Genomic DNA, 25771 nt, shown 5'->3' with positions numbered 1-25771 from the left:
GAAAAACCCCAAATTGCTCACTTTGCCGTCAGGGGGTTCCTGGCATATTTTGTCATATGGTTTGGGAATGCCCAGGGGTGTTACGCTTCTGGAATTGTCTTACTGACATAATGGGTAGAAATGTATCATGTTCACCATTTATTTTATTGTTAAACGATGCCACTTCTTCAGACCTATCTGTCAAACAGTGACATATTCGGCAGGCTGGATTAACTGCAGCCAGAAAAATGATGTCTCATGTTGCCAGGCTCCTCATTCGGTAAGCGAACAGCAGTGGCTGCTGTCATTCATGGACATTATAAACATGGAAATATCTGTAGGACTCATGCATGGGGGAACATATTTGCTCCTTCATCAAGGTATGACTGTAAAAAGACTGCTATTGAGAACCACTAATCTAACTTTGGGTTGGGGAAGTCCTGTGGGACGAGGGTGGGAACGGAACTGTTTGTCTTGTTCGGTCTCGTCACTTGTTTTTCTGTCCATGTATACCTTACTAAAAACAATAAAAACATTTGATCAACAACAACAAAAAGAATGAATCCAAGATAACTCAAGAAATCTGTCATTGTTTGTGAAGTTTTTGCTAAGGAGATTTTACTCGTGCAAATGTTACATCTAACTAAGATGTTTGGTTCAGCATTTCTCAGGTGAAGAAATTAGCATGAAAACGATTAGTCTCTCATTGAATGACAACAAACACTTCATTGAGGAATCCCTACTGTTGACCAGTCACCGACGAAAGGGCGTAGACTTTGGCTACCAACTTCAGCTCGCCTCGAGAAAAATAGTTGTGTGCACGAACTGACAAAAAAAACCTTGCCAAAGATCAAAACTAACATAAACGTCACAAAATGTCGTCATAATGTGCACAAACTGTTTTGAACTGTTTTGTATGGGAAGCATGCAGACGCCTTTAGGGGTTAGGTTTAGGGTGTCGGAGGGACTGCGTGCCTTTTAGCAGGTAGCATGTGGAGCGGAGTAGAATAGGAGGGGGGGAGCTGTCACGCCTGCTCCCGCTCCCCCTCTGTGGCGCTCGAGGGCACAGGCTGCCCATCATTACGCACACCTGTCACCATCGTTATGCACATCAGCACTTCATTGGACTCACCTGGACTCCAACACTTTATTCATTTCCTCCTCTATATCTGTCTGTTCCTCAGTTTGATCCCAGTGTCAGCATTAATGTCGTTATGTTTCCTGTCCAGACACTGTCCGTGTTTTGTTTCATGTCTGTTATTTATTAAATGTTAACTCCCTGTATTTGCTTCTTGTCCCCCAGTGTCTGTCCTCACAGGAGCAAGTGGTGGAAGGGTGTTTGGGGGGAGGAGGGGTAAGGAGAAGGGAGGGATGGAAGGTGGGTTGTGGGGAGGAAGAGGGTGGGGACTGTCTAATTGTCTGGGGTACAATTAAAATGTTATCCAGTGGAGATAAGGGTTTTCTTCAGCAAACACCCCTGGGGTGCTAAGGTGGTCCAGATATGAGGAGGAGATGGAAGAGGAGAGGAGGAGGGGAGAGGACAGGAGGCAGAGGAGGAGAGAAGAGGGATTGATGGGATAAAGTCTGACAGGTCTATATTGTGTTCTGATTATCCTCTCCTTTACTCTCTCCACATTATGAAGACCTTTTGAATCCCCTGTTTTAACAGGATCACACCTGTGTAGTTAATAGCATGTCCCACACAGCCCCTGTAAGCCATACACATGAGGAGGCCAGAGATGTGCTTAAACTAGGCTTACAGTCTTACCTTGACTGTAGAATCATTATTATTTCTCTGAGGTAATAACACCTCTGATCATCTCAATGCCAATGCCCACACATTCACACAATTTGTTTTTCATTTGTTATGAATATGATTAGCATACATTTGAGGAATTGAACATGTCAAATTCAGCCATGTATATTTTCTCCCACCCCAATCACGTCTCGTCCTGTTGTGTGTCTGTGTACTCTGCTGTCAGCTAGAGGAAGAAAAGACAGATAGAGAAATACATCTGGAGTTAGCATATTTCATTCCTGGTCTATTTTTTCTTCGGAATCAAATCAACTAAAGGTTGTTATTTATTCAAAGTCGTTGCTTTATATGAATGTCAGTGTTCTGTTGTAATCTTCAAAAGCCTTGCCTATCCTGAACAGAGAGCCTCTGTGTGTTTATGCTCAAGTGTTGCTCTTTTCCTGGTCCTGACATGTGACCATGGCTCCCTATGGGCTGACTGGCTGGCTGACTGGCTGGCTGACTGACTGGCTGGCAGACTGGCTGCTAGTTACAGCAGGCTGGGTCTCCATTCCCTTTGTTCCGTCTGAATTAAATATGTGCTTTACGAGCCCATGCCCAGTGTAGCTGGTTAACTAGTGTGTGTGTTTGTCTGTCTGAACAGGTGTTTGTGCAGGCGGTTAGAGGAGAGGATGCTGGTTAAACCAGAGAATACAGGTTGGATTATTCCTAAACCAGGTACTTATCTCTACATCCAGGGAGATTAAGTAATATGAGTTTAGTGTGAGACATAAGCTACTGCATACACACACACACCACACACACACACCACACACGTACACACACACTCACACGCACGTACACACACACTCACACGCACATACACTCACACTCACACACATACATACACACACACACACTCACACATACACACACTCACACTAACACATACATACACACACACACACTCACACATACACACACTCACACATACACACACACACACACACACACACACACATACACACACACACACACTCACACATACACACACACACTCACACATACACACACACACACACACACACACATACACACACACACACACATACACACACAAACACACTCACACATACAAACACACACACCCACAGTAATATGAGTTTGGTTCGAGGCGTAAGCCACTGCACACAACTCAATCTGATCTGAAACAGAGAGGTGGCTGCCGCCTGCCGCTGGGTAAATAAGTGATGTCATTCCAGAAACAGCCGCGGTGGCGCCAACAGCCTGACCACCCAATGTGACTGAGCATCTGTCAAGCCCAGTGGAGAGTGAACTTGGTCTCTCGGGTCAGAGCTTACTAACCATATTCCACCCAGTGTGAGTGGGAGAAGAGGCTGATCCATGTGGTTCTGGTTCTGATCTGTGGGGTGACTAACCCCTGTCCCCTGGTTGGTCGTGACCCTGGGTCATGTTCATTAAGATACATCAAAATGCAGAGCAACTGACAACAAAAAGCTCATGTAGTACCTCCATTCTCCACTGACTATTTTCTTCCATGTCATGGCTACTGAGCATGGCCATGATCTGCTGAGCTGGGGTTGTGTTTTCTCTCTCTATGGGTGAGTGGTAGCCAAGCGGTTCAGAGCATTGGACCAAAAGATTGCTGGTTTGAATCTCTGAGCCGGCAAGGTGGAAAGATTAGTATTTTTCCCCTTGAGCAAGGCAGGCCACTGATGATGTGGATGTCGATTAAGGCAGCTCCCCGCACCTCTCTGATTTAGAGGGGTTGTGTTACATGCGGAAGACGGTTCGGTTAAGTGCATTCGGTGTTACAACAAACTAGGGATCTCCCTTTCCTCTGTCTCTTTCTTCCTCCATCTCTCTCTCTTTCTCTCCTTGAACTTGGGCAGACTGTGACCTGTTTCACCAGTGACCTGCCTGCTGTCTGACAGTGAGGGATGGGCCAGCTGCAATCCCCTCATAGCTCAGTGACCAGGCAGACATACTATCCATGAACTCTATTCAATCTCTGTCCCTATAGAGAAGACAAGGCCATTGTAAACAGCGCATGGTGATGAAGATGACACCGCTGTTAAATGCTCACTCATTAGTTGTGGCTGGGTGGTCTGGGGGATGGTGGAAGTAGTGTGTGTTTGTGTGTGTGTTCCACTTTTTAATCTCAGTGGAATGCCTGGACTTCTCCTATCTAGAGAGAGAGAGAGAGAGAGAGGGGGAGAGAGTTGGAGAGGGAGGGAAAGACCGTCTGTCTTAGCTATGCTGACTGTTCTGTCCTGTCGTCTGTCCTGACCTTTGACCTGACTGATGGACATGTCTTGCCATGTCAGTTGACCTGGCAAGAGAAAGTTTCAGCGGCTTCCATGCAGCTTCAGTTAGTTTTTTTTTGATTGCTTAAGCACAATTTTCAAAACAGGGCCCATGTTTTCAAAACACTACACACAATTAACACAACCACACACCCAATTAGCAAAACACTACAGATCCTTTACAAAATTAAACACTCTTGTAAAAACTATACACTTCTTTTTAAAAACCACACTTTGTTACCATATGAAACACACACGTTTCACATTACTATACTCTGTTTGCACGAGTTACACTCTGCTGTGATAAACCTAAAACACTTTTAGCACTTCTACTTCCCTATGATTAGAGTCGGCTACTATCAACAAAGTACAAATATAATGTAAATTCACCAAACACTACACAAGACCAATGTTGCAGACTGAAGAAACGCATTTATTTCTCAACACGCCCAAAATGTTGACATGGAGATTCATAATACTGTAACCAAACGTCACTTTACGTATTGAGAAACGTCTTGAATGACGAATCCATCCTTGCATTGCTGCTACCTCCATCTGGTCACAGGCCTCCTCCATGGATTGGATGAGGGGTACCTCAGCCTGGAGACGGAGATCATATACCTTCCACCGCCATGCCGAGAAAAACTCTTCTATAGGGTTGAGGAATGGAGAGTATGGTGGAAGATATAGGAGGGTGAAATGTGGATGTCGCTGAAACCAGTTCTGAACCAGAGCAGAGCGGTGGAAAGACACATTGTCCCAGACAACAATGTATTGCATATGATCGATTTGATTTGCTGCTGTTATGTTGTGCAATTGGTCCAAGAATGTAAGTATGAGTGCTGTGTTGTAAGGGCCCATATGGGCATGGCGGTGGAGGACCCCATTCTGTGTAATGGCTGCACAGAGTGTTATATTACCCCCACGTTGCCCTGGGACATTGACTAAAGCCCTGTGGCCAATGATGTTTCTTCCCCTCCTTCATGTTCTCGTCAGGTTGAACCCAGCCTCATCTACGTAAATGAACTCATGCTGGATCTCCTCTCCATCCATTCGTAAAACTCTGAAAAACAGTGTCAGGCAAAATTGTGTAGTTCAGTGTAGATCTAGTATACATATTACAGTACAGTAAAAGATTATGAGACAGTATACAAGATCACACTGCTAAAGTGAATACATACCTCTGCATAATCATGCTGCAGTCGTTTCACCCTTTCGGAATTGCGCTCGAAAGCCACTCGATAAATTTGCTTCATTTGATTTTTTTTCTTTTCTTTAGGATGCTTGCCAGTGTTGATGTTGAGACCTGATGGATATCGTTGAAAATGGCGTGGTTATTGACAATGTTAGCTTGGAGCTGCTTGAGTGTTATAGCATTGTTGGCCAAAACCATGTTTACTATCTCTCTCTCTTGCTGTTCTGTGAACATAGGAGGCCTTCCTCCTTGTTGTCCCTGACCCTCAATCCTATGTAGAAAAAACCCGTATACAATAGTACAGTAATTTCACAGGAAAAGGTAACAGAAGTGCTGATAGTGCATAGAATACAGTACTGTAAGCAGTTACTGAAACCGTGCAGATGTTTTTAATATGATGATATTTCTACAATACCTATTTTCCAGTCTAAATGTTCTCATCACACTTGCCACTGTATATCGGCTTAGATTTGGCTGTACTCCCAGTCCAGCCTCCCTCAGCGTCAGGCCGTGGTTGACAACGTGGTCAACCAGTGTTGCGCGGATCTCATTTGTCAGATTCGGTCCTCTTTGAGCACCTTCTTGTCTTCCTCTTCCTCCCCTTCCCCCTCCTCCTCCTCGTCCTCCTCCTCGTCTTCCTCCTCGTCGTCCTCGTCCTCATTCTCCTTCTCGTCGTCCTCCTCCTCGTCCTCCTTGTTCTCCTCCTTGTCCTCCTCATCCTCCTCCTCGTCCTCCTCCTCGTTCTCCTCCTCATTCTCCTCGTCCTCCTTCTCATCCTCCTCCTCCTCTTCTTACTCTTTCTCTGACTCTTTCCATTGTGCTTGAAGACCGATGAACTCACCTGCTGCTTTTTATAGTGCTTATACACCTGATTGGTGTGTCTACAATTAAGCAAACAAGTGTTTGCACACCTGATGACTGTGTTGAACCAATTGGTTGGACGGTGTGGTAATTTGACCGTCAGTGCTTTGGTATTGCAAGGACGTGACTTCATGATAGATTTTTGTGTGTAATGTATGTTAAGTGTGTTTAGTGTTTTGCAACAAGTGTGAGGTTGACAATGTGCTTATAGTTGTGCAAATATGGGCTGATGTTTTGCTTCTTGAGTGTAAGGTTTTGCTAATAGTGTACTACTTGTAATTTTTAGTGTGTAAGCAATCCAAAACAACTGTAACGAGGTGTCTCCTGCAGTGTATATGGCACTGAACCTGAAACTGAGAAACTCAGAAGATTATCTTCACCTCAATCTGCTACAAATGCGGAAGTTAGGTAGCTCGTATCGTTGATTGGTTTGGAGCTATTTCTTTGGCTTAGCTCAATTTCAAAAGTGCAGCCAAAGTATTTGAAAGCAAACTGATACTATTTGAACCCAGGTGTGCGCTCCAGCTGTGTGTGTCAGAGCGGTGTGGTGCTGAGAGTCAGTGAGTGGGATCAGAGTGCCTCTAAACGGGTCTCTTTGAAGGCTGTTATCTGCCTGGGCTGTGATGTGTCTGTCAGACCTCTTCCCTTCCCTGCCTCATCCGCCCTTCCGATGTGCTGTGCTCCTCTCCCTCTCTGATGTGCCTCACAAAGACACTGACATTCACACGGCAGCCTAATCTCCCCTCCACCTCTCCTCCTCTTCTCTCCTCTCCTTCACTTCAAAGAGCATGAAAACTCTCCACATCAATAATGTAGGCTGTTTCTATCTGACACCTCAACCAGATTGTGGATTTGAGCATGTCCCCTTGTCTCCTTGTGCACCCCTTCATACCCCTCCCCCACAGTCCCTGTCTGTCCACTGCTGCCACCAACCCCCCCCCCCCATTCCCTCTGGTGCCTCACTATGCCTTGCCCCCCTCCCCCTAGAGCAAGAGACATGTGTGCCATCCCACCCCATCTGTGTTCAAATGAACCCCCTCCCCTCTGCTCCCTCGGCCCAACCTGTATCTTCCCTCTGCTCAGCTCTATGCCCTCATAGGGGAGGAGGCTCCTTGTGTGTAACTGGATCAGCTTCATCTGCTCTTGCCCTCGACTGTGTGTGTGTGTGTGTGTGTGTGTGTGTGTGTGTGTGTGTGTGTGTGTGTGTGTGTGTGTGTGTGTGTGTGTGTGTGTGTGTGTGTGTGTGTGTGTGTGCATGAGCGTGCGCGTGCGTGTGCGTGTGTGTGTGTGTGCTCGACAGGCAGACAAGCAAAGTCCTCTGGATTAGCCCTGTCTGTCACCTCTAATGGTCTGGGGCCATGTTGATAGGGGTACCTATAGGGCTGCCTGCCTGCCTGACTTAATGGAGGGACTTATAGTCAGCCAACCAAGGCCATGTATGTATGCCAGGGAAGTTGTTGCTATGCTGAATCAACATGATCTAGGGCTTCAAATATGTCTTAACCTCCCCTATTCTATTTCCTGTCTCATTTACCAACAAGTTGTTCTAATGTGGCAGCAGCATCATTGTCTAGCCTTACCTCTTCTTACCAGCCTATTGCTTGTGCTGGCTCTCTTGCTCTGTGTGTTTGATGTGATATCATTATATCTCACTGGAGAGATGGGGTTCAGTGAGAGACGAGGCTAGGAGCTGGTGTGTGTAGCCCCTGTTATTTGGCCAAGGTTACCCCTCGCTAGATCGATCCCACTGTTCTCCTCTGTCCTCTGGGGTGAATACTAAAGCCTTGGTGCTTTAAGGGGAGCTCAATCAGATGACAGATCGGGTTTCAAATTGCTTTTGTTCCTTGGTTGAGGTTATTTCAGAAGAAACAGCCTCTGATTGTAGATACATTATGTGTGTGTGTGTGTGTGTGTGTGTGTGTGTGTGTGTGTGTGTGTGTGTGTGTGTGTGTGTGTGTGTGTGTGTGTGTGTAGCTACATCGCTCAATGAGATCTTGTTCTCTATAACAGTTGAATAGATTGAGAAAAAACCTTTTTGTCCCATTTTGTGGTATAGTGATTTTGTCCTCAGGTGCTGTATGGCCTGAGGGGGTCAGGGGAAAGTTATCCTGACCCTGTCACAGAGACTCTGTCACAGAGACTCTGTCACAGAGACCCTGGCTGTCACACAGATTGGAGTGTATTACCAATCCCATTACCACAGTAGTGGAACGTCTGTCAGGGCCTAGAGGTGAAACAGCTAAACATTGATGTCCCAAATAACAACATATTTCCTATATGGTGCACTACTTCTGACCACTCCAGAGCCCTCTGGGCCCTGGTCTAAAGTAGTGCACTATATAGAGAATAGGGTGTCATCTGGGACAGAGTCTGAGATACAGCAGAAGGTAAGTCAGGCTAAAGTCACTGAGACAATTCAACTGTAAGGGGTGGTATTATAACACCCAGTCAAATCACTCTGAGCTCATTGGCACATTCATAGTAAACGCAGTGTTTCCCATTCTGCACCAAGTCTCTCTCTCTCTCTCTCTCTCTCTCGCTCTCTGTCTTGCTCTATCTCACTCTCCTCCCTCTCTCTCTGTCTCTCTCTGTCTGTTTTATCAACCATTAGAGAGCTATAGTGGTGTTTACTATGTGCTCACGCTCAGTAAGTTGTCTCTAATGGTGCAGAAGAGTGGATTGACTGAAGAGGATTACTTACCAGTCAGTAGGCCTGGCTTGCTGTGCTAACTGTGTTGTGTGTAGACTGCTGGATCGTATCTGGCTGGGTTTGACCACAGAGCCAGTGTTAGTGTTAGTGTTAGTGTTAGTGTTGGTGTTAATGGTGGTGGTAGTGTTGGTCGTACTGTTAGTGTTAATGGTAGTGGTAGTGTTAGTGTTGGTGTTAATGGTGGTGGTAGTGGTAGTGTTAGTGTTGGTGTTAATGGTGGAGGTAGTGTTGGTCGTACTGTTAGTGTTAATGGTAGTGGTGGTGGTGGTAGTGGTAGTGGTAGTGTTGGTGGTGGTGGTGGTGGGGGTGGTTGCGGTGTAGTGGTAGTGTTGGTAGTGGCGGTGTTGGTGGTAGTGTTACTGGTGGTGGTAGTGGTGGTGGTAGTGGTGGTGTTGATAGTGTTAGTGGTGGTGGTGGGTAGTGGTGGTGGTAGTGGTGGTGTTGATGGTGGTGGTGGTGGGTAGTGGTGGTGGTGGGTAGTGGTAGTGGTGGTGGTAGTGCTAGGTAGTGGTAGTTGTAATGTTGATGGTAGTGGTGGTGGTGTTAATGGTAGTGGTAGTGTTGGTGTTGGTGTTAATGGTGGTGTTAATGGTAGTGGTAGTGTTAGTGTTGGTGTTAATGGTAGTGTTAGTGTTGGTGTTAATGGTGGTGGTAGTGTTGGTCGTACTGTTAGTGTTAATGGTAGTGGTAGTGGTAGTGTTAGTGTTAATGGTAGTGGTAGTGTTAGTGTTGGTGTTAATGGTGGTGGTAGTGGTAGTGTTAGTGTTGGTGTTAATGGTGGTGGTAGTGTTGGTCGTACTGTTAGTGTTAATGGTAGTGGTGGTGGTAGTGGTAGGGGTAGTGTTGGTGGTGGTGGTGGTGGGGGTGGTTGCGGTGTAGTGGTAGTGTTGGTAGTGGCGGTGTTGGTGGTAGTGTTAGTGGTGGTAGTGGTGGTTGTGGTGGTAGTGGTGGTGGTAGTGTTGGTAGTGGCAGTGGCAGTGTTAGTGGTGGTGGTAGTGGTGGTGTTGATAGTGTTAGTGGTGGTGGTGGTATTGGTAGTGGTGGTGGTAGTGCTTGGTAGTTGTAGTTGTAATGTTGATGGTAGTGGTGGTGGTGGTAGTGTTTGTGGTAGTGTCGGTGGTAGTGGTAGTGTCGGTGGTAGTGGTAGTGTCGGTGGTAGTGGTAGTGTCGGTGGTAGTGTTGGTGATGGTGTTAGTGTTAGTGGTTGTGGTGGTGGTAGTGTTGGTGGTATTGTTAGTAGTGGTGTTAGTGGTAGTGGTGGTTGTAGTGGTAGTGTTAGTGGTGGTAGTGGTAGTGGTAGTGTTAGTAGTAGTGGTGGTGGTAGTGGTAGTGTTAGTGGTGGTAGTGGTAGTGTTAGTAGTAGTGGTGGTGGTAGTGGTAGTGTTAGTGGTGGTAGTGGTAGTGTTTGTAGTAGTGGTGGTGTTAGTGGTGGTAGTGTTAGTGTTAATGGTAGTGGTGGTGGTGGTAGTGTTCGTGTTAATGGTGGTGGTAGTGGTGGTCGTACTGTTAGTGTTAATGGTAGTGGTGGTAGTGGTGGGGGTGGTTGTGGTGTAGTGGTGGTGGTGGTAGTGTTGGTGGTGGAGTTGTTGGTGGTCGTGGTAGTGTTGGTGGTAGTGTTTGTGGTAGTGTTAGTGTTGGTTGTGGTGGTGGTAGTGGTGGTGTTGGTGGTAGTGTTAGTGGTGGTAGTGGTGGTAGTGGTGGTATTGGTAGTGGTGGTGGTAATGGTAGTTGTAGTGTTGATGGTAGTGGTGGTAGTGGTGGTGTTGATAGTGTTAGTGGTGGTGGTGGGGTAGTTGTAGTGTTGGTGGTGGTGGTGGTGGTAGTGGTATTGGTAGTGGTAGTGGTGGTGGTAGTGCTAGCGGTAGTGGTAATGGTAGTTGTAGTGTTGATGGTAGTGGTGGTGGTGGTGGTGGTAGTGTTCGTGGTGGTTGCTAGTGGTGGTGGTAGTGTCGGTGGTAGTGGTAGTGTTGGTGGTAGTGTTAGTGGTGGTAGTGGTGGTAGTGGTGGTAGTGCTAGCGGTAGTGGTAATGGTAGTTGTAGTGTTGATGGTAGTGGTGGTAGTGGTGGTGTTGATAGTGTTAGTGGTGGTGGTGGGGTAGTTGTAGTGTTGGTGGTGGTGGTGGTGGTGGTAGTGGTATTGGTAGTGGTAGTGGTGGTGGTAGTGCTAGCGGTAGTGGTAATGGTAGTTGTAGTGTTGATGGTAGTGGTGGTGGTGGTGGTGGTAGTGTTCGTGGTGGTTGCTAGTGGTGGTGGTAGTGTCGGTGGTAGTGGTAGTGTTGGTGGTTGTGGTAGTGTTGGTGGTCGTTGTGGTGGTGGTGGTAGTGGTAGTGTTGGTGGTAATGTTAGTGGTGTTAGTGTAAGTGTTAATGGTAGTGGTGGTAGTGGTAGGGGTGGTGTTAGTGTTAGTAGTAGTGGTGGTGGTGTTAGTGGTGGTAGTGTTAGTGGTGGTCGTGGTAGTGGTGGTAGTGTTAGTGTTAATGGTAGTAGTACTGGTCGTAGTGGTAGTAGTAGTGGTAGTCGTATTGGTAGTAGTAGTGGTCGTAGTACTGGTAGTAGTACTGGTCGTAGTATTGGTAGTAGTAGTGGTAGTAGTAGTGGTAGTAGTAGTGGTAGTAGTAGTGGTAGTAGTACTGGTAGTATTAGTAGTAGTAGTAGTAGTAGTAGTAGTGGTAGTAGTAGTGGTAGTAGTAGTAGTAGTAGTGGTAGTGGTAGTAGTAGTGGTATTAGTACTGGTAGTAGTAGTGGTAGTAGTAGTGGTAGTAGTAGTGGTAGTAGTACTGGTAGTATTAGTGGTAGTAGTAGTGGTAGTAGTAGTGGTAGTAGTAGTGGTAGTACTAGTGGTAGTAGTACTGGTAGTATTAGTGGTAGTAGTAGTAGTAGTAGTAGTAGTGGTAGTAGTAGTAGTAGTAGTGGTAGTGGTAGTAGTAGTGGTAGTAGTAGTGGTAGAAGTAGTAGTAGTGGTAGTGGTAGTAGTACTGGTAGTAGTAGTGGTAGTAGTAGTAGTAGTTGTAGTGGTAGTAGTACTGGTAGTAGTAGTGGTAGTAGTAGTGGTAGTATTAGTAGTAGTGGTAGTAGTAGTGGTAGTAGTAGTAGTAGTTGTAGTGGTAGTAGTACTGGTAGTAGTAGTGGTAGTAGTAGTGGTAGTATTAGTAGTAGTGGTAGTGTTAGTAGTAGTGGTAGTAGTACTGGTAGTATTAGTGGTAGTAGTAGTGGTAGTAGTAGTGGTAGTATTAGTAGTAGTGGTAGTGGTAGTAGTAGTGGTAGTAGTAGTGGTAGTATTAGTGGTAGTGTTAATATATAACTTTTCTTTACTTTGATCTCTTACTTTCCTTTTAGTCCCTTCGTTTACTGTGACAGTGTGTAATATCTACATTCTACACACTAGAACCTTAAAGACAGAGTCTCTGGCTACAGAAACATTAGTGATAGTAGTGGTAAGGCTTTGTTCCCTTTCAGCCCTGGTCAAAATGAATGCTCTAGAAAGGGAATAGGGTGCCATTTGGGACGCAGGCTAGTGTTAGTGTTTGGTAGGGATGCCCCCTGCTTCTCCTCTGAAGCCAGTCAGACGGTCAGTCAGACAGTCAGTCAGACAGTCCTGAGTGGCAGGCTGTGGCTTCCTGAGTTGATTTCCGTCCTGAAGGCTGTGTGTCACCAGAACAAACACAGCACAGCACACACACACCGAGCCGCACCTTACAGCGCTGCCTGACAGTGACAAGAGATCAGAGGGGAAATCAACCAACACACCCAGACTGGCCAGCAGAGGACAGAGAGAGATAGATAGAGGGAGAAAGAAAGAAAGAAAGTAAGAAAGAAAGAAAGAAAGAAAGAAAGAGCAGGTAGGGAGTGGAATTGTGTGTGTGTGTATCAGCCCAAAATGAATGAAAGGTTGGCATAGTTCATTTGTGATGTATTAGCATGTTGGTGTTGCTGTGGAGATGTGTCATGTTTCCGTGGCAATGATAAAGTTGCCGTGGCCGGTGTCATGGTGTGGGTGGCCACGGTGAGCGATGCTGTGTGTGTGGCTGTAATTAAGGTAGTGAGTGTTTCCCTACAGGGCTGAGGGGGTGACGGAGAGGGGACAGCTAATTTCACTCTGTGCCTCAGGGAGGCTGCTGGACCGGGGGGGTGGGGATCACTCTTTGTGTGTGACTGTGGTCAGGGGTTTGGCACACACACACACACACACACACACACACACACACACACACACACACACACACACACACACACACACACACACACACACACACACACACACACACACACACACAATCCAATCCCCATCCCTGTCTCTCCATGTTGTGCTCTGCAGGTCATGGTACACTGCTGCCCTCTGCTGGGGTTGACTGTAAATACATGAGCACATTGACTAGGCTGTATGTTTTGGCTCATCTCCACTCTGACACTGTGGTTGGGACTAGAGTATATGCAGCTTGTGTTTCAGCCTCTGCCTTCTATCCCAAGTCCCAACCCTACACTTCAAATACCCCCTATCTTTCCCCTCTCTCTCTCTGTCTCTCCCCCCCCCCCTCTCTATCTCTCTATCTCCCTCTCATGCTCTAACACCCACTCATTCCCCACCCACCCATCTCTCTCTTGCTCTCTCTCTCTCTCTCTCTCTCTCTCTCTCTCTCTCTCTCTCTCTCTCTCTCTCTCTCTCTCTCTTCCTAACCAACCACCCACCCACCTCTCTCTCTCCCTCTCATGCTCATGCAAGACTTTGAGATCAAGGTTGTTTTTCTACTTACCCAGAGTCAGACAAACACATGGATCCCATGTGTATGTCTCTGCGTGCAGTTTGGAGATGATTGAAGTTAGAACATTGTTAGTTTAGTGTAATTGTTGGGAGAGTCCCGGTACAGTAGCCAGCTCCACTCACAAACAGGGAAATAGACCTTCTAATGACTCTAAAGCTGGGTGGTTGGTCATTGTCTTTCAAAGATATACACATTAATCAATATTTTATACATTTGTTAGTTTTACTAATATTTTAACAATATTCTAACTTAATTAATTTCCAAACTGCACACAGAGACATACAAGTGGCATCAATGAGTTTGTCTGACTCTGGGAAAGTAGAAAAACAAACAAAATCTTGAAATCTCGCAGTATCCCTTTAACCCAGTCTGTGTGAGTGAGGTGTGTTTCTACTCCTCTGAGTGTGTACACCTCACCAACTTATGTGTGTGTGTGTGTGTGTGTGTTTGTTTGATTCAGTGTCTCTGCTTGACACCCAAGGTCAGCAAAAGGCTTTTCTCTAGCTCTCACACACACACACACACACACACACACACACACACACACACACACACACACACAATTATCACAGCACTGACCTTCACTTCTTGGATGTGATCTTGGTGTAAGCACACTGTAGGATAATAAGGGTTAGCAGGTTACCATGTCTGTGACTGTGTGACTCATTGACCACATTTACATACACACCAATATCCCATTATTATTCGGGATACTCAAGTGTTCTGCTTTTGAGTTGACGTATATAAACATCATATCCTGTTTACAATAACCCGAAAAGCTTGTATCTCAGTTATGAAAAACCTGGATAATTGAACCTTTATTTAACTAGGCAAGTATGTTAAGAACAAATTCTTATTTACAGTGATGGCCTACCACGGCCAAACCCTAACCCAAATGACGCTGGGCCAAATGTGCGTCGCCCAATGGGACTCCCAATCACAGCCGGTTATGATTATGCCTGGAATCAAACCAGGGTATGCAGTGATGCCTCTAGCACTGAGATGCAGTGCCTTAGACCACTGTGCCACTTGGAAGCCAAGACAGGGTACTGTGACGTGTAAACATCCAATTTACTATTGTTTCTGTGGTCTGTGCTCACTTTCACACGTCATAGGTGTTGTGGGATGATGTTTTCATATTTCCGACATTTGGTAGGCCGTGTCAACTATAGTTGGACACGAGCAGCTTCTCTTCTGCCATAACTTGTTACTCCAGAAGACTAAATGAAGTGGTGCTGACCAGAATAATGTCCTACATTGATAGAAGGAAGGCATTAGTAATCTAGTTAACACCGGTAAAGTTGTCTGTTTCGTTGAGGGACTGGGGAGAAAACGGAATAACTCCACAACAGTGGAAGGATTGGTCCTGTGCAAAATGTCCACATGTCATCAGTGTGACCTGTTTTAAGGAAATGAAAAGCTGAGAAAATGACAAAACACATTTCTGATAAGACTTCAGTTCGTCTTGAGTGCATATTGTATGTGGTCGAAACAGCAAGAGATCATTTTTCTCCACTCCTGTTCCCGATACATATTATGTGTCATTTCTCTGAAAGAAATGCATAATTCTGCAGGATATAATATTTTTTATTTTGCATAGAAATTTGAAGGGGGTGGCCAGCAGAGATAGGTGAGATGGGCTGAGGGTTGGGATGTGGAATTGGAGACAAGTGGGAGTGGAGTTGTTGGGCGGGTGGGTAGAATGGCAGTCAAAGATCAAATTCAAAACAATTAAGTCAAAATAAAACATAACAAAAAGTACATTTGAATGACACTGAAGGCCAGAGTATGTAACAGTTAATTCCGAGTTGCCTGAGGCTGATGCCGTGCAGGTGTTTGTACACATGCAATATACACACACTCCCAAATGCACTGAAGCGCACATACACGGACACACACATGTAAATAGTGCCATATATGCACTCAACATATTCAGTTGGCGTCGCTGTTATGATTTTTGTTGTCCATGATGTCTTTTGTTTTTTGCATTGTTGTTTTCTGCTTTCCTTTGCCTTTCTATTTTTCTCTTTCGTTCATTTTGTGGAGGGAGGGGGGTCTTGGGGGTGGGGAATGGAGTGATTTTACTTATTTATACATTTTCTCTCAGGGTGGGTGGTAGTGGGGGGTTCTTGGATGTTTGAGGGGCAGCTCTTGGGGAACTGTGCAGTGAGGGTCTTGGATGTTTGAGGGTCAGCTCTTGGGGGACTGTGCAGTGAGGGTCTTGGATGTTTGAGGGGCAGCTCTTGGGGAACTGTGCAGTGAGGGTCTTGGATGTTTGAGGGGCAGCTCTTGGGGAACTGTGCAGTGCGGGTCTTGGATGTTTGAGGGGCAGCTCTTGGGGAACTGTGCAGTGAGGGTCTTGGATGTTTGAGGGGCAGCTCTTGGGGAACTGTGCAGTGCGGGTCTTGGATGTTTGAGGGGCAGATCTTGGGGGACTGTGCGGTGAGGGTCTTGGATGTTTGAGGGGCAGCTCTTGGGGAACTGTGCAGTGAGGGTCTTGGATGTTTGAGGGGCAGCTCTTGGGGAACTGTGCAGTGCGGGTCTTGGATGTTTGAGGGGCAGCTCTTGGGGAACTGTGCAGTGCGGGTCTTGGATGTTTGAGGGGCAGCTCTTGGAGGGCTGGTGGGAGCAGGGCGTTGACCCTGGTTGTTTCTGTGTGTCGCTCTGGATGGAGGCTGTTAGATGACTAATGTGATGTAGTTGTTGAGCGGCTTCACTGCAAGTATATTGTATGTTTTAAATATTCAGTTAAAAAATAGATTTTAAAAATGTACTTATATTATGCTACATATGAGAGGTTATAGACCTACAGTCAGTGTTCGAATTTCAGTTACTATACCATTTAACCCATATGAGGAATGAGGAATATTCTGTTTATTCATGGATACAGGGATACTCATGAGCGGGATATCAAAGATGCATGTAAACAGCTTATCACGAATACGACCTTAAGCGGGATATAACCTACTACCCGGATACTGTGCGCATGTAAATGTGGTTATTTTTTAGGACTTTAGTGATTCAGAGGTTCCTCTTTGGTCATAGAAATGAAACGTTTTTCTCCATGAGACGATCACATCTTTTCCTTTCTCTGTGGCCCAACTTTGTTGTTGAAATATGAATGTGTTGATATGGACACCGCGTGTGTTTGTCTGATGCATTTCTTCTCCCTCTCTTATTCTTTCTCCTTCTGTCTCCCTCCTTCTTTCAGGTCCTAGGCACCCCCTGTGAGGATACCTGGCCAGGGGTCCACTCTCTGCCCCACTTCAAACCAGGTGAGGAACACATACACCAACACACACACACCCTAGGTCCAACAGTCAGAATTAGACTTTGACTCCAGTTCTACTTTGTAAACCTAGGAGGCATGCCTCTGTAGTTCACACAGCTCAGGCAGGCCTGTGGGCCAGCCATACCATCGCGGTGCCATCCCTGTGCCAGACTAGAGCTACTGCTGCTGCCCTCTGGGAGCTCATTAGAGACAGACTGGACGGTGCTTGCAGATTAGTGTTGGCATGCTGGAACACACAGAGAGATAGAGGGGGAATTAGAGGAGGATGGAGGGAGAAGAAGAGGGACAGAGAGAGATCATGGATATCATGATGTGAGTGGTGTGTCTAGCTGTATCTCCTGTGACCAATTACAGAGGAACTGGGGTGTGAAACACACACACACACACACACACACACACAAACACATACACCTAATCTCATGTCCTGTGGCCATGGCTGTGGTTGGCCATAGTTCTATGTTGTCCTGCTGCCGTGGGCAGCTATGTGAGCAACACACACTGTTCTGTCCTGCTGCTCCTCTCATCCTGACAGGCCTGGCTTCAGTGTACCAGATCAGTGTATGATCTCTGCATGACAATAGGTACACACACAATACACCATTTTATTATCAGCAATTGAGGCAGTTGCCTGATCAAATGTCCAATGCAAGACCAACTCCCTCTCTTAATAAGTGTCTCTCCAAACTGCCTGTTTCCTCCGTAAGGTGAACAATCTTTTGACTGAATCCCGGGATAGAGAGAACCTTTTATTTTCTTATTTTTGCTCTAAATGGATGCTCAATGTCACAATGATCTAATCTAAACAGCCGTTTCAACCCTCTCATTGTCACCACCACTCAACCACAAAGTGATCATTAGCACGTAACAAATGGAGCTGTGAAAATGATTTATCAGAAGTTAACACTCTGGGTGTAGTTATATCTTCCCACCACCAGAGGACAGTGTTGAAGTTATCACTCTGGGTGTAGTTATATCTTCCCACCACCAGAGGACATTGTTGTCTCACTCTATCCCTCTGAATTTATCCTACCTCTCTGAGAGCTTCTCAATCTGACCATGTTTTAGTCTTCCTCCTGAACTGTAATCAGTTTCCAGACATTAAATCAAACACAGAGGTGGTATCAGCACGTTGCTATGATTCTTTACATTCTTAGCGTTACTTTCAATAATTCACAGCCATGTTTACAGCCCTGATTTATTTTCACTCTGGTGTTCGCAGCACAACCGTTTAGGTTTGAAACGTAGACAGCCATGACACTTAGCCTGACCTTGGCCCAGGGCCTTGGTGCTTTACGACGGGCTGGAGGATATTTAGTATAACCACAGTATATCAGACATTTGAGAAAGACAGGAGTAATCTGGATATCAAACAACTCTTCCTCATATATGTCTAATCCCTGACTCTGGAACAGTCTTACCATCTCTCTATCCCCCCCACTCAATAACTCCTTACCTCAAACTGTAGATATTCCGTGTCTCTCTGCCCCTCTGTCTAGTAGTGGAACAGTGGCTACTCTCTCTCTTCCCTCTCCCCCTCTCCCTAACCCGTGGTTGGCTGTCTAGCTGTCTCTCTGCCCCCATTCCCCCAGTCTAGTCCTGGAGGTTGGCAGTTACAGTGTTAGTCTGAAAACAGAGGTCTCCACACAGAGGTTTTGGATGAGGGAGTTGAGCTGTCAGAGGGTAACACACACAGTTCGTACTCATTTACTCATACACATACACCAAGTCATTCATACCATAGGCACACACACACACACATACTTTTAATATATAATAATAGTGCCATTTAGCAGATGTTTTTATCCAAAGCGACTTACAGTTATGCGTGCGTACATTTTAAGTACGGTGGCCTTGGGAATCGAACTCACTATCCTGGCGTTGCAAGCATCATGCTGTACCAACTGATGTTAACCTCTTGTTAAATCACATACTGTACAATGAAACATTTGTTGCAAAACTTCACAAATGTGTCCTGATGATGAATATGAACATGTTTCTATTGCCTCTCTGTGTCTTTATCCATTCAGACAGCTTTACTGTCTACAGTTCCAAGAAGCTCAGACAAGCATGGAATAAGTAAGTGTACCGTCTTTGTCACATAACGTGTGTGTGTGTGTGTGTGTGTGTGTGTGTGTGTGTGCGTGTGTGTGTGTGTGTGTGTGTGTGTGGGGGGGGGGGGGGGTGTGTGTGGGGGGTGGGTGGGTGGGTGGGTGTGGGTGTGTGTGGGGGTGGGTGGGTGGGTGTGGGTGTGTGTGGGGGTGGGTGGGTGGGTGGTTGGGTGTGGGTGTGTGTGCCTATTCATATGTGTATGCCAGGTCAGAGGGCCATTTTGTATGCCAGGTCAGAGGGCCGTTGTGTATGCCAGGTCAGAGGGCCGTTGTGTATGCCAGGTCAGATTGCCGTTTTGTATGCTAGGTCAGGGGCCGTTGTGTATGCCAGGTCAGAGGGCCATTTTGTATGCCAGGTCAGAGGGCCGTTGTGTATGCCAGGTCAGAGGGCCGTTGTGTATGCCAGGTCAGATTGCCGTTTTGTATGCTAGGTCAGGGGCCGTTGTGTATGCCAGGTCAGAGGGCCATTTTGTATGCCAGGTCAGAGGGCCGTTGTGTATGCCAGGTCAGAGGGCCGTTGTGTATGCCAGGTCAGATTGCCGTTTTGTATGCTAGGTCAGGGGCCGTTTTGTATGCTAGGTCAGAGGGCCGTTGTGTATGCTAGGTCAGAGGGCCGTTGTGTATGCCAGGTCAGAGGGCCATTTTCCCACAGACCCACTTTTGTGCTCTTTTGTGCTCTTCCCCAAGGGCAATACGCTCCAGACCGCCAACCTCCTACCACTCCATCCATACATCCCTCTCTTTTCTCTCCCTGAGCCCTCGACACAGAAGAACCCTGGGACTGTTCTGGTCCCCTAACAGACATTAGTAGCCCAGTTAGAGATGGCTGTTGTCGTGTGTGTGTGTGTGTGTGTGTGTGTGTGTGTGTGTGTGTGTGTGTGTGTGTGTGTGTGTGTGTGTGTGTGTGTGTGTGTGCGTGCGCGCTTCCTCTCAGCTCTCTACCCTTGGGGCGTCTAGACCTACAGACAGCTCACACACTCTTCCCAGGGTTCATCTGGTTTAGGGGGGGGGGGGGGGCACCCAGATCGGGGTCATGCCACCAGAGCAGTCAGCCCTGACACAGATGGCAGGAAAGGGCACAGGGGGCATTCCAGATGTGGACCACCCTCTGCCCCTGGCACTCATCAGGAGCCTGAGGGGACATGCAGAGACAGGGTGACTTCATGATTTGGTCACAGATACACAGAATGCCTCACAGTATTCTGGTCTGGCTCAGTGCTGAGAACTCCTGGCCTCTGTAGTTACCACAAGGTTCCACATTCTCTCTCACAGTATCACAGTTTCCTTTTTCAGATGAATATAAAATATAATTTCATTGATGTCTCAAAATGATAGAGATAGAGAGAGAGATAGATAGAGATAGAGAGAGCGATAGAGAGTGATAGAGAGAGATAGAGAGAGATATAGAGAGCGATAGAGAGAGATAGAGAGAGGCAGTACATTTTATGTTTGTCAGTTTGTGTGTCTACAAGTACAGTAATTGTAGATTTTCTATTTTCTCTCAGTCTGTGAGAGAGATAGTTTAGTAGTGAGAGAGATAGTTTAGTAGTGAGAGAGATAGTTAAGTAGTGAGAGATATACTATAGTAGTGAGAGAGGTACTGTAGTAGTGAGAGAGATATTGTAGTAGTGAGAGAGATACTGTAGTAGTGAGAGAGGCACTGTAGTAGTGAGAGAGGTACTGTAGTAGTGAGAGAGATATTGTAGTAGTGAGAGAGGTACTGTAGTAGTGAGAGAGGTACTCTAGTAGTGAGAGAGGTACTGTAGTAGTGAGAGAGGTACTCTAGTAGTGAGAGAGATACTGTAGTAGTGAGAGAGATACTGTAGTAGTGAGAGAGGCACTGTAGTAGTGAGAGAGGTACTGTAGTAGTGAGAGAGATACTGTAGTAGTGAGAGAGGTACTGTAGTAGTGAGAGAGGTACTGTAGTAGTGAGAGAGATACTGTAGTAGTGAGAGAGGTACTGGAGTAGTGAGAGAGGTACTCTAGTAGTGAGAGAGGTACTGTAGTAGTGATAGAGGTACTGTAGTAGTGAGAGAGGTACTCTAGTAGTGAGAGAGATACTGTAGTAGTGAGAGTGATACTGTAGTAGTGAGAGAGGCACTGTAGTAGTGAGAGAGGTACTGTAGTAGTGAGAGAGGTACTGTAGTAGTGATAGAGGTACTGTAGTAGTGAGAGAGATACTGTAGTAGTGAGAGAGATACTGTAGTAGTGAGAGAGATACTGTAGTAGTGAGAGAGGCACTGTAGTAGTGAGAGAGATACTGTAGTAGTGAGAGATACTGTAGTAGTGAGAGAGATACTGTAGTAGTGAGAGAGATACTGTAGTAGTGAGAGAGATACTGTAGTAGTGAGAGAAATACTGTAGCAGTGAGAGAGATACTGTAGTAGTGAGAGAGATACTGTAGTAGTGAGAGAAATACTGTAGTAGTGAGAGAGATACTGTAGTAGTGAGAGAAATACTGTAGCAGTGAGAGAGATACTGTAGTAGTGAGAGAGATACTGTAGTAGTGAGAGAAATACTGTAGTAGTGAGAGAGATAATGTAGTAGTGAGAGAGATACTGTAGTAGTGAGAGATACTGTAGTAGTGAGAGAGATACTGTAGTAGTGAGAGAGATACTGTAGTAGTGAGAGAGATACTGTAGTAGTGAGAGAAATACTGTAGCAGTGAGAGAGATACTGTAGTAGTGAGAGAGATACTGTAGTAGTGAGAGAAATACTGTAGTAGTGAGAGAGATACTGTAGTAGTGAGAGAAATACTGTAGCAGTGAGAGAGATACTGAAGTAGTGAGAGAGATACTGTAGTAGTGAGAGAAATACTGTAGTAGTGAGAGAGATAATGTAGTAGTGAGAGAGATACTGTAGTAGTGAGAGCAATACTGTAGTAGTGAGAGAGATACTGTAGTAGTGAGAGTCAGAAAGTCAGCCAGTTGATCGTAGAGCCAAAGCAGTGGAGTCTCAGTAACAGACTGACTGACAGACAGACTAACCTGGGTAACAGACTGACTGACAGACAGACTAACCTGGGTAACAGACTGACTGACAGACAGACTAACCTGGGTAACAGACTGACTGACAGACAGACTAACCTGGGTAACAGACTGACTGACAGACAGACTGACCTTAGAAGAATGACTGCATGCCCCCATGCCCTCTATGTCTGACCCCCCAGGATGGGCATGCCAATCACTCCAGTTCACAGTCTGTCTGTCTGTCCCTGGCCCCTCTCCCTGTCTATATGTATGGCCCCTCGGCCCGGCGCCCTGCTCCACTCCACTCCACCCCATCTGCCAAGCCACTCTGGCCCCTGCCCCATTCCCCCCTCCTCCCCTTGGACCCCAGCCAGTCTATGAGGAAATAAATATGTGAAGAAAGAAACTGGGAGGAATGTTAACGACCGCTGCTTCTTCCCCCTCCTTTTATACCGTGCCAGGTCCTGATGAAGTTGATATGAACACATGCATCCTTCTCTCTCTCTCTCTCTCTCTCCCTCCTAATTCCCCTCTCTCTCTCTCTCTCTCTCTCTCTCTCTCTCTCTCCTCCTAATTCCTCTCTCTCTCTCTCTCTCTCTCTCTCTCCCTCCTAATTCCCCTCTCTCTCTCTCTCTCTCTCTCTCCCCCTCCTAATTCCTCTCTCTCTCTCTCTTTCTCCCTCCTAATTCTCCTCTCTCTCTCTCTCTCTCTCTCTCCCTCCTAATTCCCCTCTCTCTCTCTCTCTCTCACCCTCCTAATTCCTCTCTCTCTCTCTCTCTCTCTCTCTCTCCCTCCTAATTTCTCTCTCTCCCTCCTAATTTCTCTCTCTCTCTCTCTCTCTCTCTCTCTCTCTCTCTCTCTCCCTCCTAATTCCCCTCTCTCTCTCTCTCTCTCTCTCTCTCCCTCCTAATTCCCCTCTCTCTCTCTCTCCCTCCTAATTCCCCCCTCTCACTCTCTCTCTCTCTCTCTCTCTCTCTCTCTCTCCCCCTCCTAATTTCTCTCTCTCTCTCTCTCTCTCTCTCTCTCTCCCTCCTAATTCCTCTCTCTCTCTCTCCCTCCTAATTCCTCTCTCTCGCTCTCTCTCTCTCCCTCCTAATTCCTCTCTCTCGCTCTCTCTCTCTCTCCCTCCTAATTCCTCTCTCTCTCTCTCTCCCCCCTCCCACTTCCTCACTCTCTCTCTCTCCCCCTCATAATTCCTCTCTCTCTTTCTTCTCTTTGCACTGAGAGCTCTCCCTCTCCCTCTCTCTCACACGCTCTCTCTCTCTTTCTCTCCCTCCTCCCATCTCTCCCCCTCTCCCTCTCCCTCTGCCCCGTACCCACCTCCCTACTGCTCTGACATGGATAGCTGGGGTAGTTTTCTCCTTCTATGGTTGGTTGGATCAGATCAGACATTCACAGGCATCGCATGCAAATAACATGTAAGGGTCAGAGCACACGGCATGCTGGCATTCCTCAGTTTAACGGTTTCGGAAGTGCTTGTGTGTTTTTGTAATGGTAAGACTACCCCTCTGTTTACATTGACTGTATGTTCAGTACAGCTTGTATAACCCATATAACCCTGTGTTCAGCACTTTATTAGCCAGCAGAGTCTTTGAAAGTAGCTCGGCTGACGGTGGGGTTGCATGCCAGACAGAGCTTGTCAGTGTGTAGATCCGTTCTGCTCTCACATATCTCTTTGTGCAATAGTACCCTCATCCACAATGACTCACACATGCTGAAAGGCAAGCAGCTCTCCTGGACTGCTGGTGGGTCTTGCAGGGACATATGTTTTGACACAGCCACAAAGACTTGTTCCAAAATACTGTTTGGTTGCTAGCCGTGTTGGGTGCTGTTGAAAGGTCCTGTGGTGCTGCCGTGCCTTAGATATAACCATGGCATAGTGGTGGGGGAAGGCCAACAATAGGAGCAGGTGTTACTGCCTGTAGTCACACACATGCACAAACACAAACACATACATACACTCTCGCAGACACACACACACATACACATGCTTTCTGCCCTCCCAGGTCCCGGCTGTGGTTTCCTCATGGAGAAACATGACGACATGAAAAGGCGTCTCTCTCTGAAGAGGGAATGCTTCTTTCCACTATGAACGTCCCATCAACCCGGGATGTTTGATTGTCGGAGGAGATATCGATCACAGATGTGTGCTTGTTTACTCGTAGCATCTGACCTAGCCAGCTAGCCGAGGGAATCTTCTCACTCAGGCTGGCTGACAGCATTCGCAGGCAGGAATACACACCTATATCAGCAACACAAGTCCTTTGTTTTCTTAGGCTTTTATATGGAGGTGAAGTTCACCCAGTCAGTGATACCTGTTTGTTCCTTTGTTTCTGGCTCTGTTCTTGCTCAGACACCTTTGATCAGGTCAAATCAGCAATGCCTGATGGGATTTTGTACCTTTTTCTGTCATGCTAAAACCTGACTTGTAAACGCACACTACACTTTCTGATTATACAGTATGTTGTAGATCAATCACACAGTGACCTGTTGTAATCATTACCCCTGCATTACCCCACCTGTAAGCCTCAACAGTTATGTTTCTCTCTCTCTCTCTCTCTCTCTCTCTCTCTCACCCACACCCATACTGTACACACACACACACACACACACACACACACACACACACACACACACACACACACACACACACACACACACACACACACACACACACACACACACACACACACACACACACCCATACTGTACACACATACACACTGTACACACATACACACTGTACACACACACACACTGTACACACACACACTGTACTCACACACACACACACTGTACACACTGTACACACACAAACACACACACACACACACACAGCTCGGTAGCTCCGGCAGAGGGAGGAATAACATCATGTTTATTTAATGGACTGCAGGCCTAATTACTGACTTTGTTACTTTGTTATGTTTTCTGTTTCTGCTTCCTCTTCGGTGCTGGATGGTAGGCGGGTTCAGGAGTTCAGAGCCTCCCCGTATGAACACACACGCGTCAAACGCACATGCACACACACAGGAGCAGGTCGATGAAAGCTACCGGGAGTTGAGAGGCTCTGTCTTCACCCTCTCTGATGAAGTCTTTCATTTGTCATGGTGTCCGGGTCGGCCTGTGTCACGGGGCCTGTGTCACGGGCATGCTAGGGAGAGGAGGTCGTGTGTATGGAGGGTGTGTCTACCATGCTAATAGTCTGTTGTCTTTCTAATCAGAAGGAGAATGTAGTAGGTGCTTATATTTACAAGTGTGTATTATAAATACAGTTGAAGTCGGAAGTTTACATGCACTTAGGTTGGAGTCATTAAAACTCGTTTTTGAACCACTCCACAAATATCTTGTTAACAATCTATAGCTTTGGCAAGTCGGTTAGGACATCTACTTTGTGCATGACACAAGTAATGTTTTTAACAATTGTTTACAGACAGATTATTTCACTGTATCACAATTCCAGTGGGTCAGAAGTTTACATACACTAAGTTGACTGTGCCTTTAAACAATTCCAGAAATTGATGTCATGGCTTTAGAAGCTTCTGATAGGCTAATTGACATAATTTGAGTCAATTGGAGGTGTACCTGTGGATGTATTTCAAGGCCTACCTTCAAACTTAGTGCCTCTTTTCTTGACATCATGGGAAAATCAAAAGAAATCAACCAAAACCTCAGAAAAAAAATTGTAGACCTCCACAAGTCTTGTTCATCATTGGGAGCAATTTCCAAATGCCTGAACGTACCACGTTCATCTGTACAAACAATAGTACGCAAGTATAAACACCAGGGACCACACAGCCGTCATACCTCTCAGGAAAGAGACCTGTTCTGTCTCCTA

At 46.3% G+C, this 25771-nt stretch overlaps 1 protein-coding gene across 3 annotated transcripts in view; it reads left to right on the top strand.

Moving 5' to 3' along the window:
• LOC135520423 (cyclin-dependent kinase 14) overlaps positions 1-25771 on the top strand; it is a 228598-nt gene that overhangs the window by 126092 nt on the left and 76735 nt on the right. For all 3 annotated transcript variants that reach the window (XR_010452375.1, XM_064945979.1, XM_064945980.1), the window contains 2 exons: positions 16779-16842; positions 18887-18935. Coding sequence is in view for 2 of the 3 variants with exons in the window: in XM_064945979.1 (XP_064802051.1) it covers positions 16779-16842; positions 18887-18935 (113 nt within the window). In the remaining variant the exon portion in view is untranslated. The remainder of the gene's footprint in view (positions 1-16778; positions 16843-18886; positions 18936-25771) is intronic.

Source organism: Oncorhynchus masou, chromosome 29, assembly GCF_036934945.1.
Source record: "Oncorhynchus masou masou isolate Uvic2021 chromosome 29, UVic_Omas_1.1, whole genome shotgun sequence".
Taxonomy (NCBI): Eukaryota; Metazoa; Chordata; class Actinopteri; order Salmoniformes; family Salmonidae; genus Oncorhynchus; species Oncorhynchus masou.
Note: the sequence above shows the minus strand (reverse complement) of the source record. Positions and strands in the feature narration are given on the sequence as shown.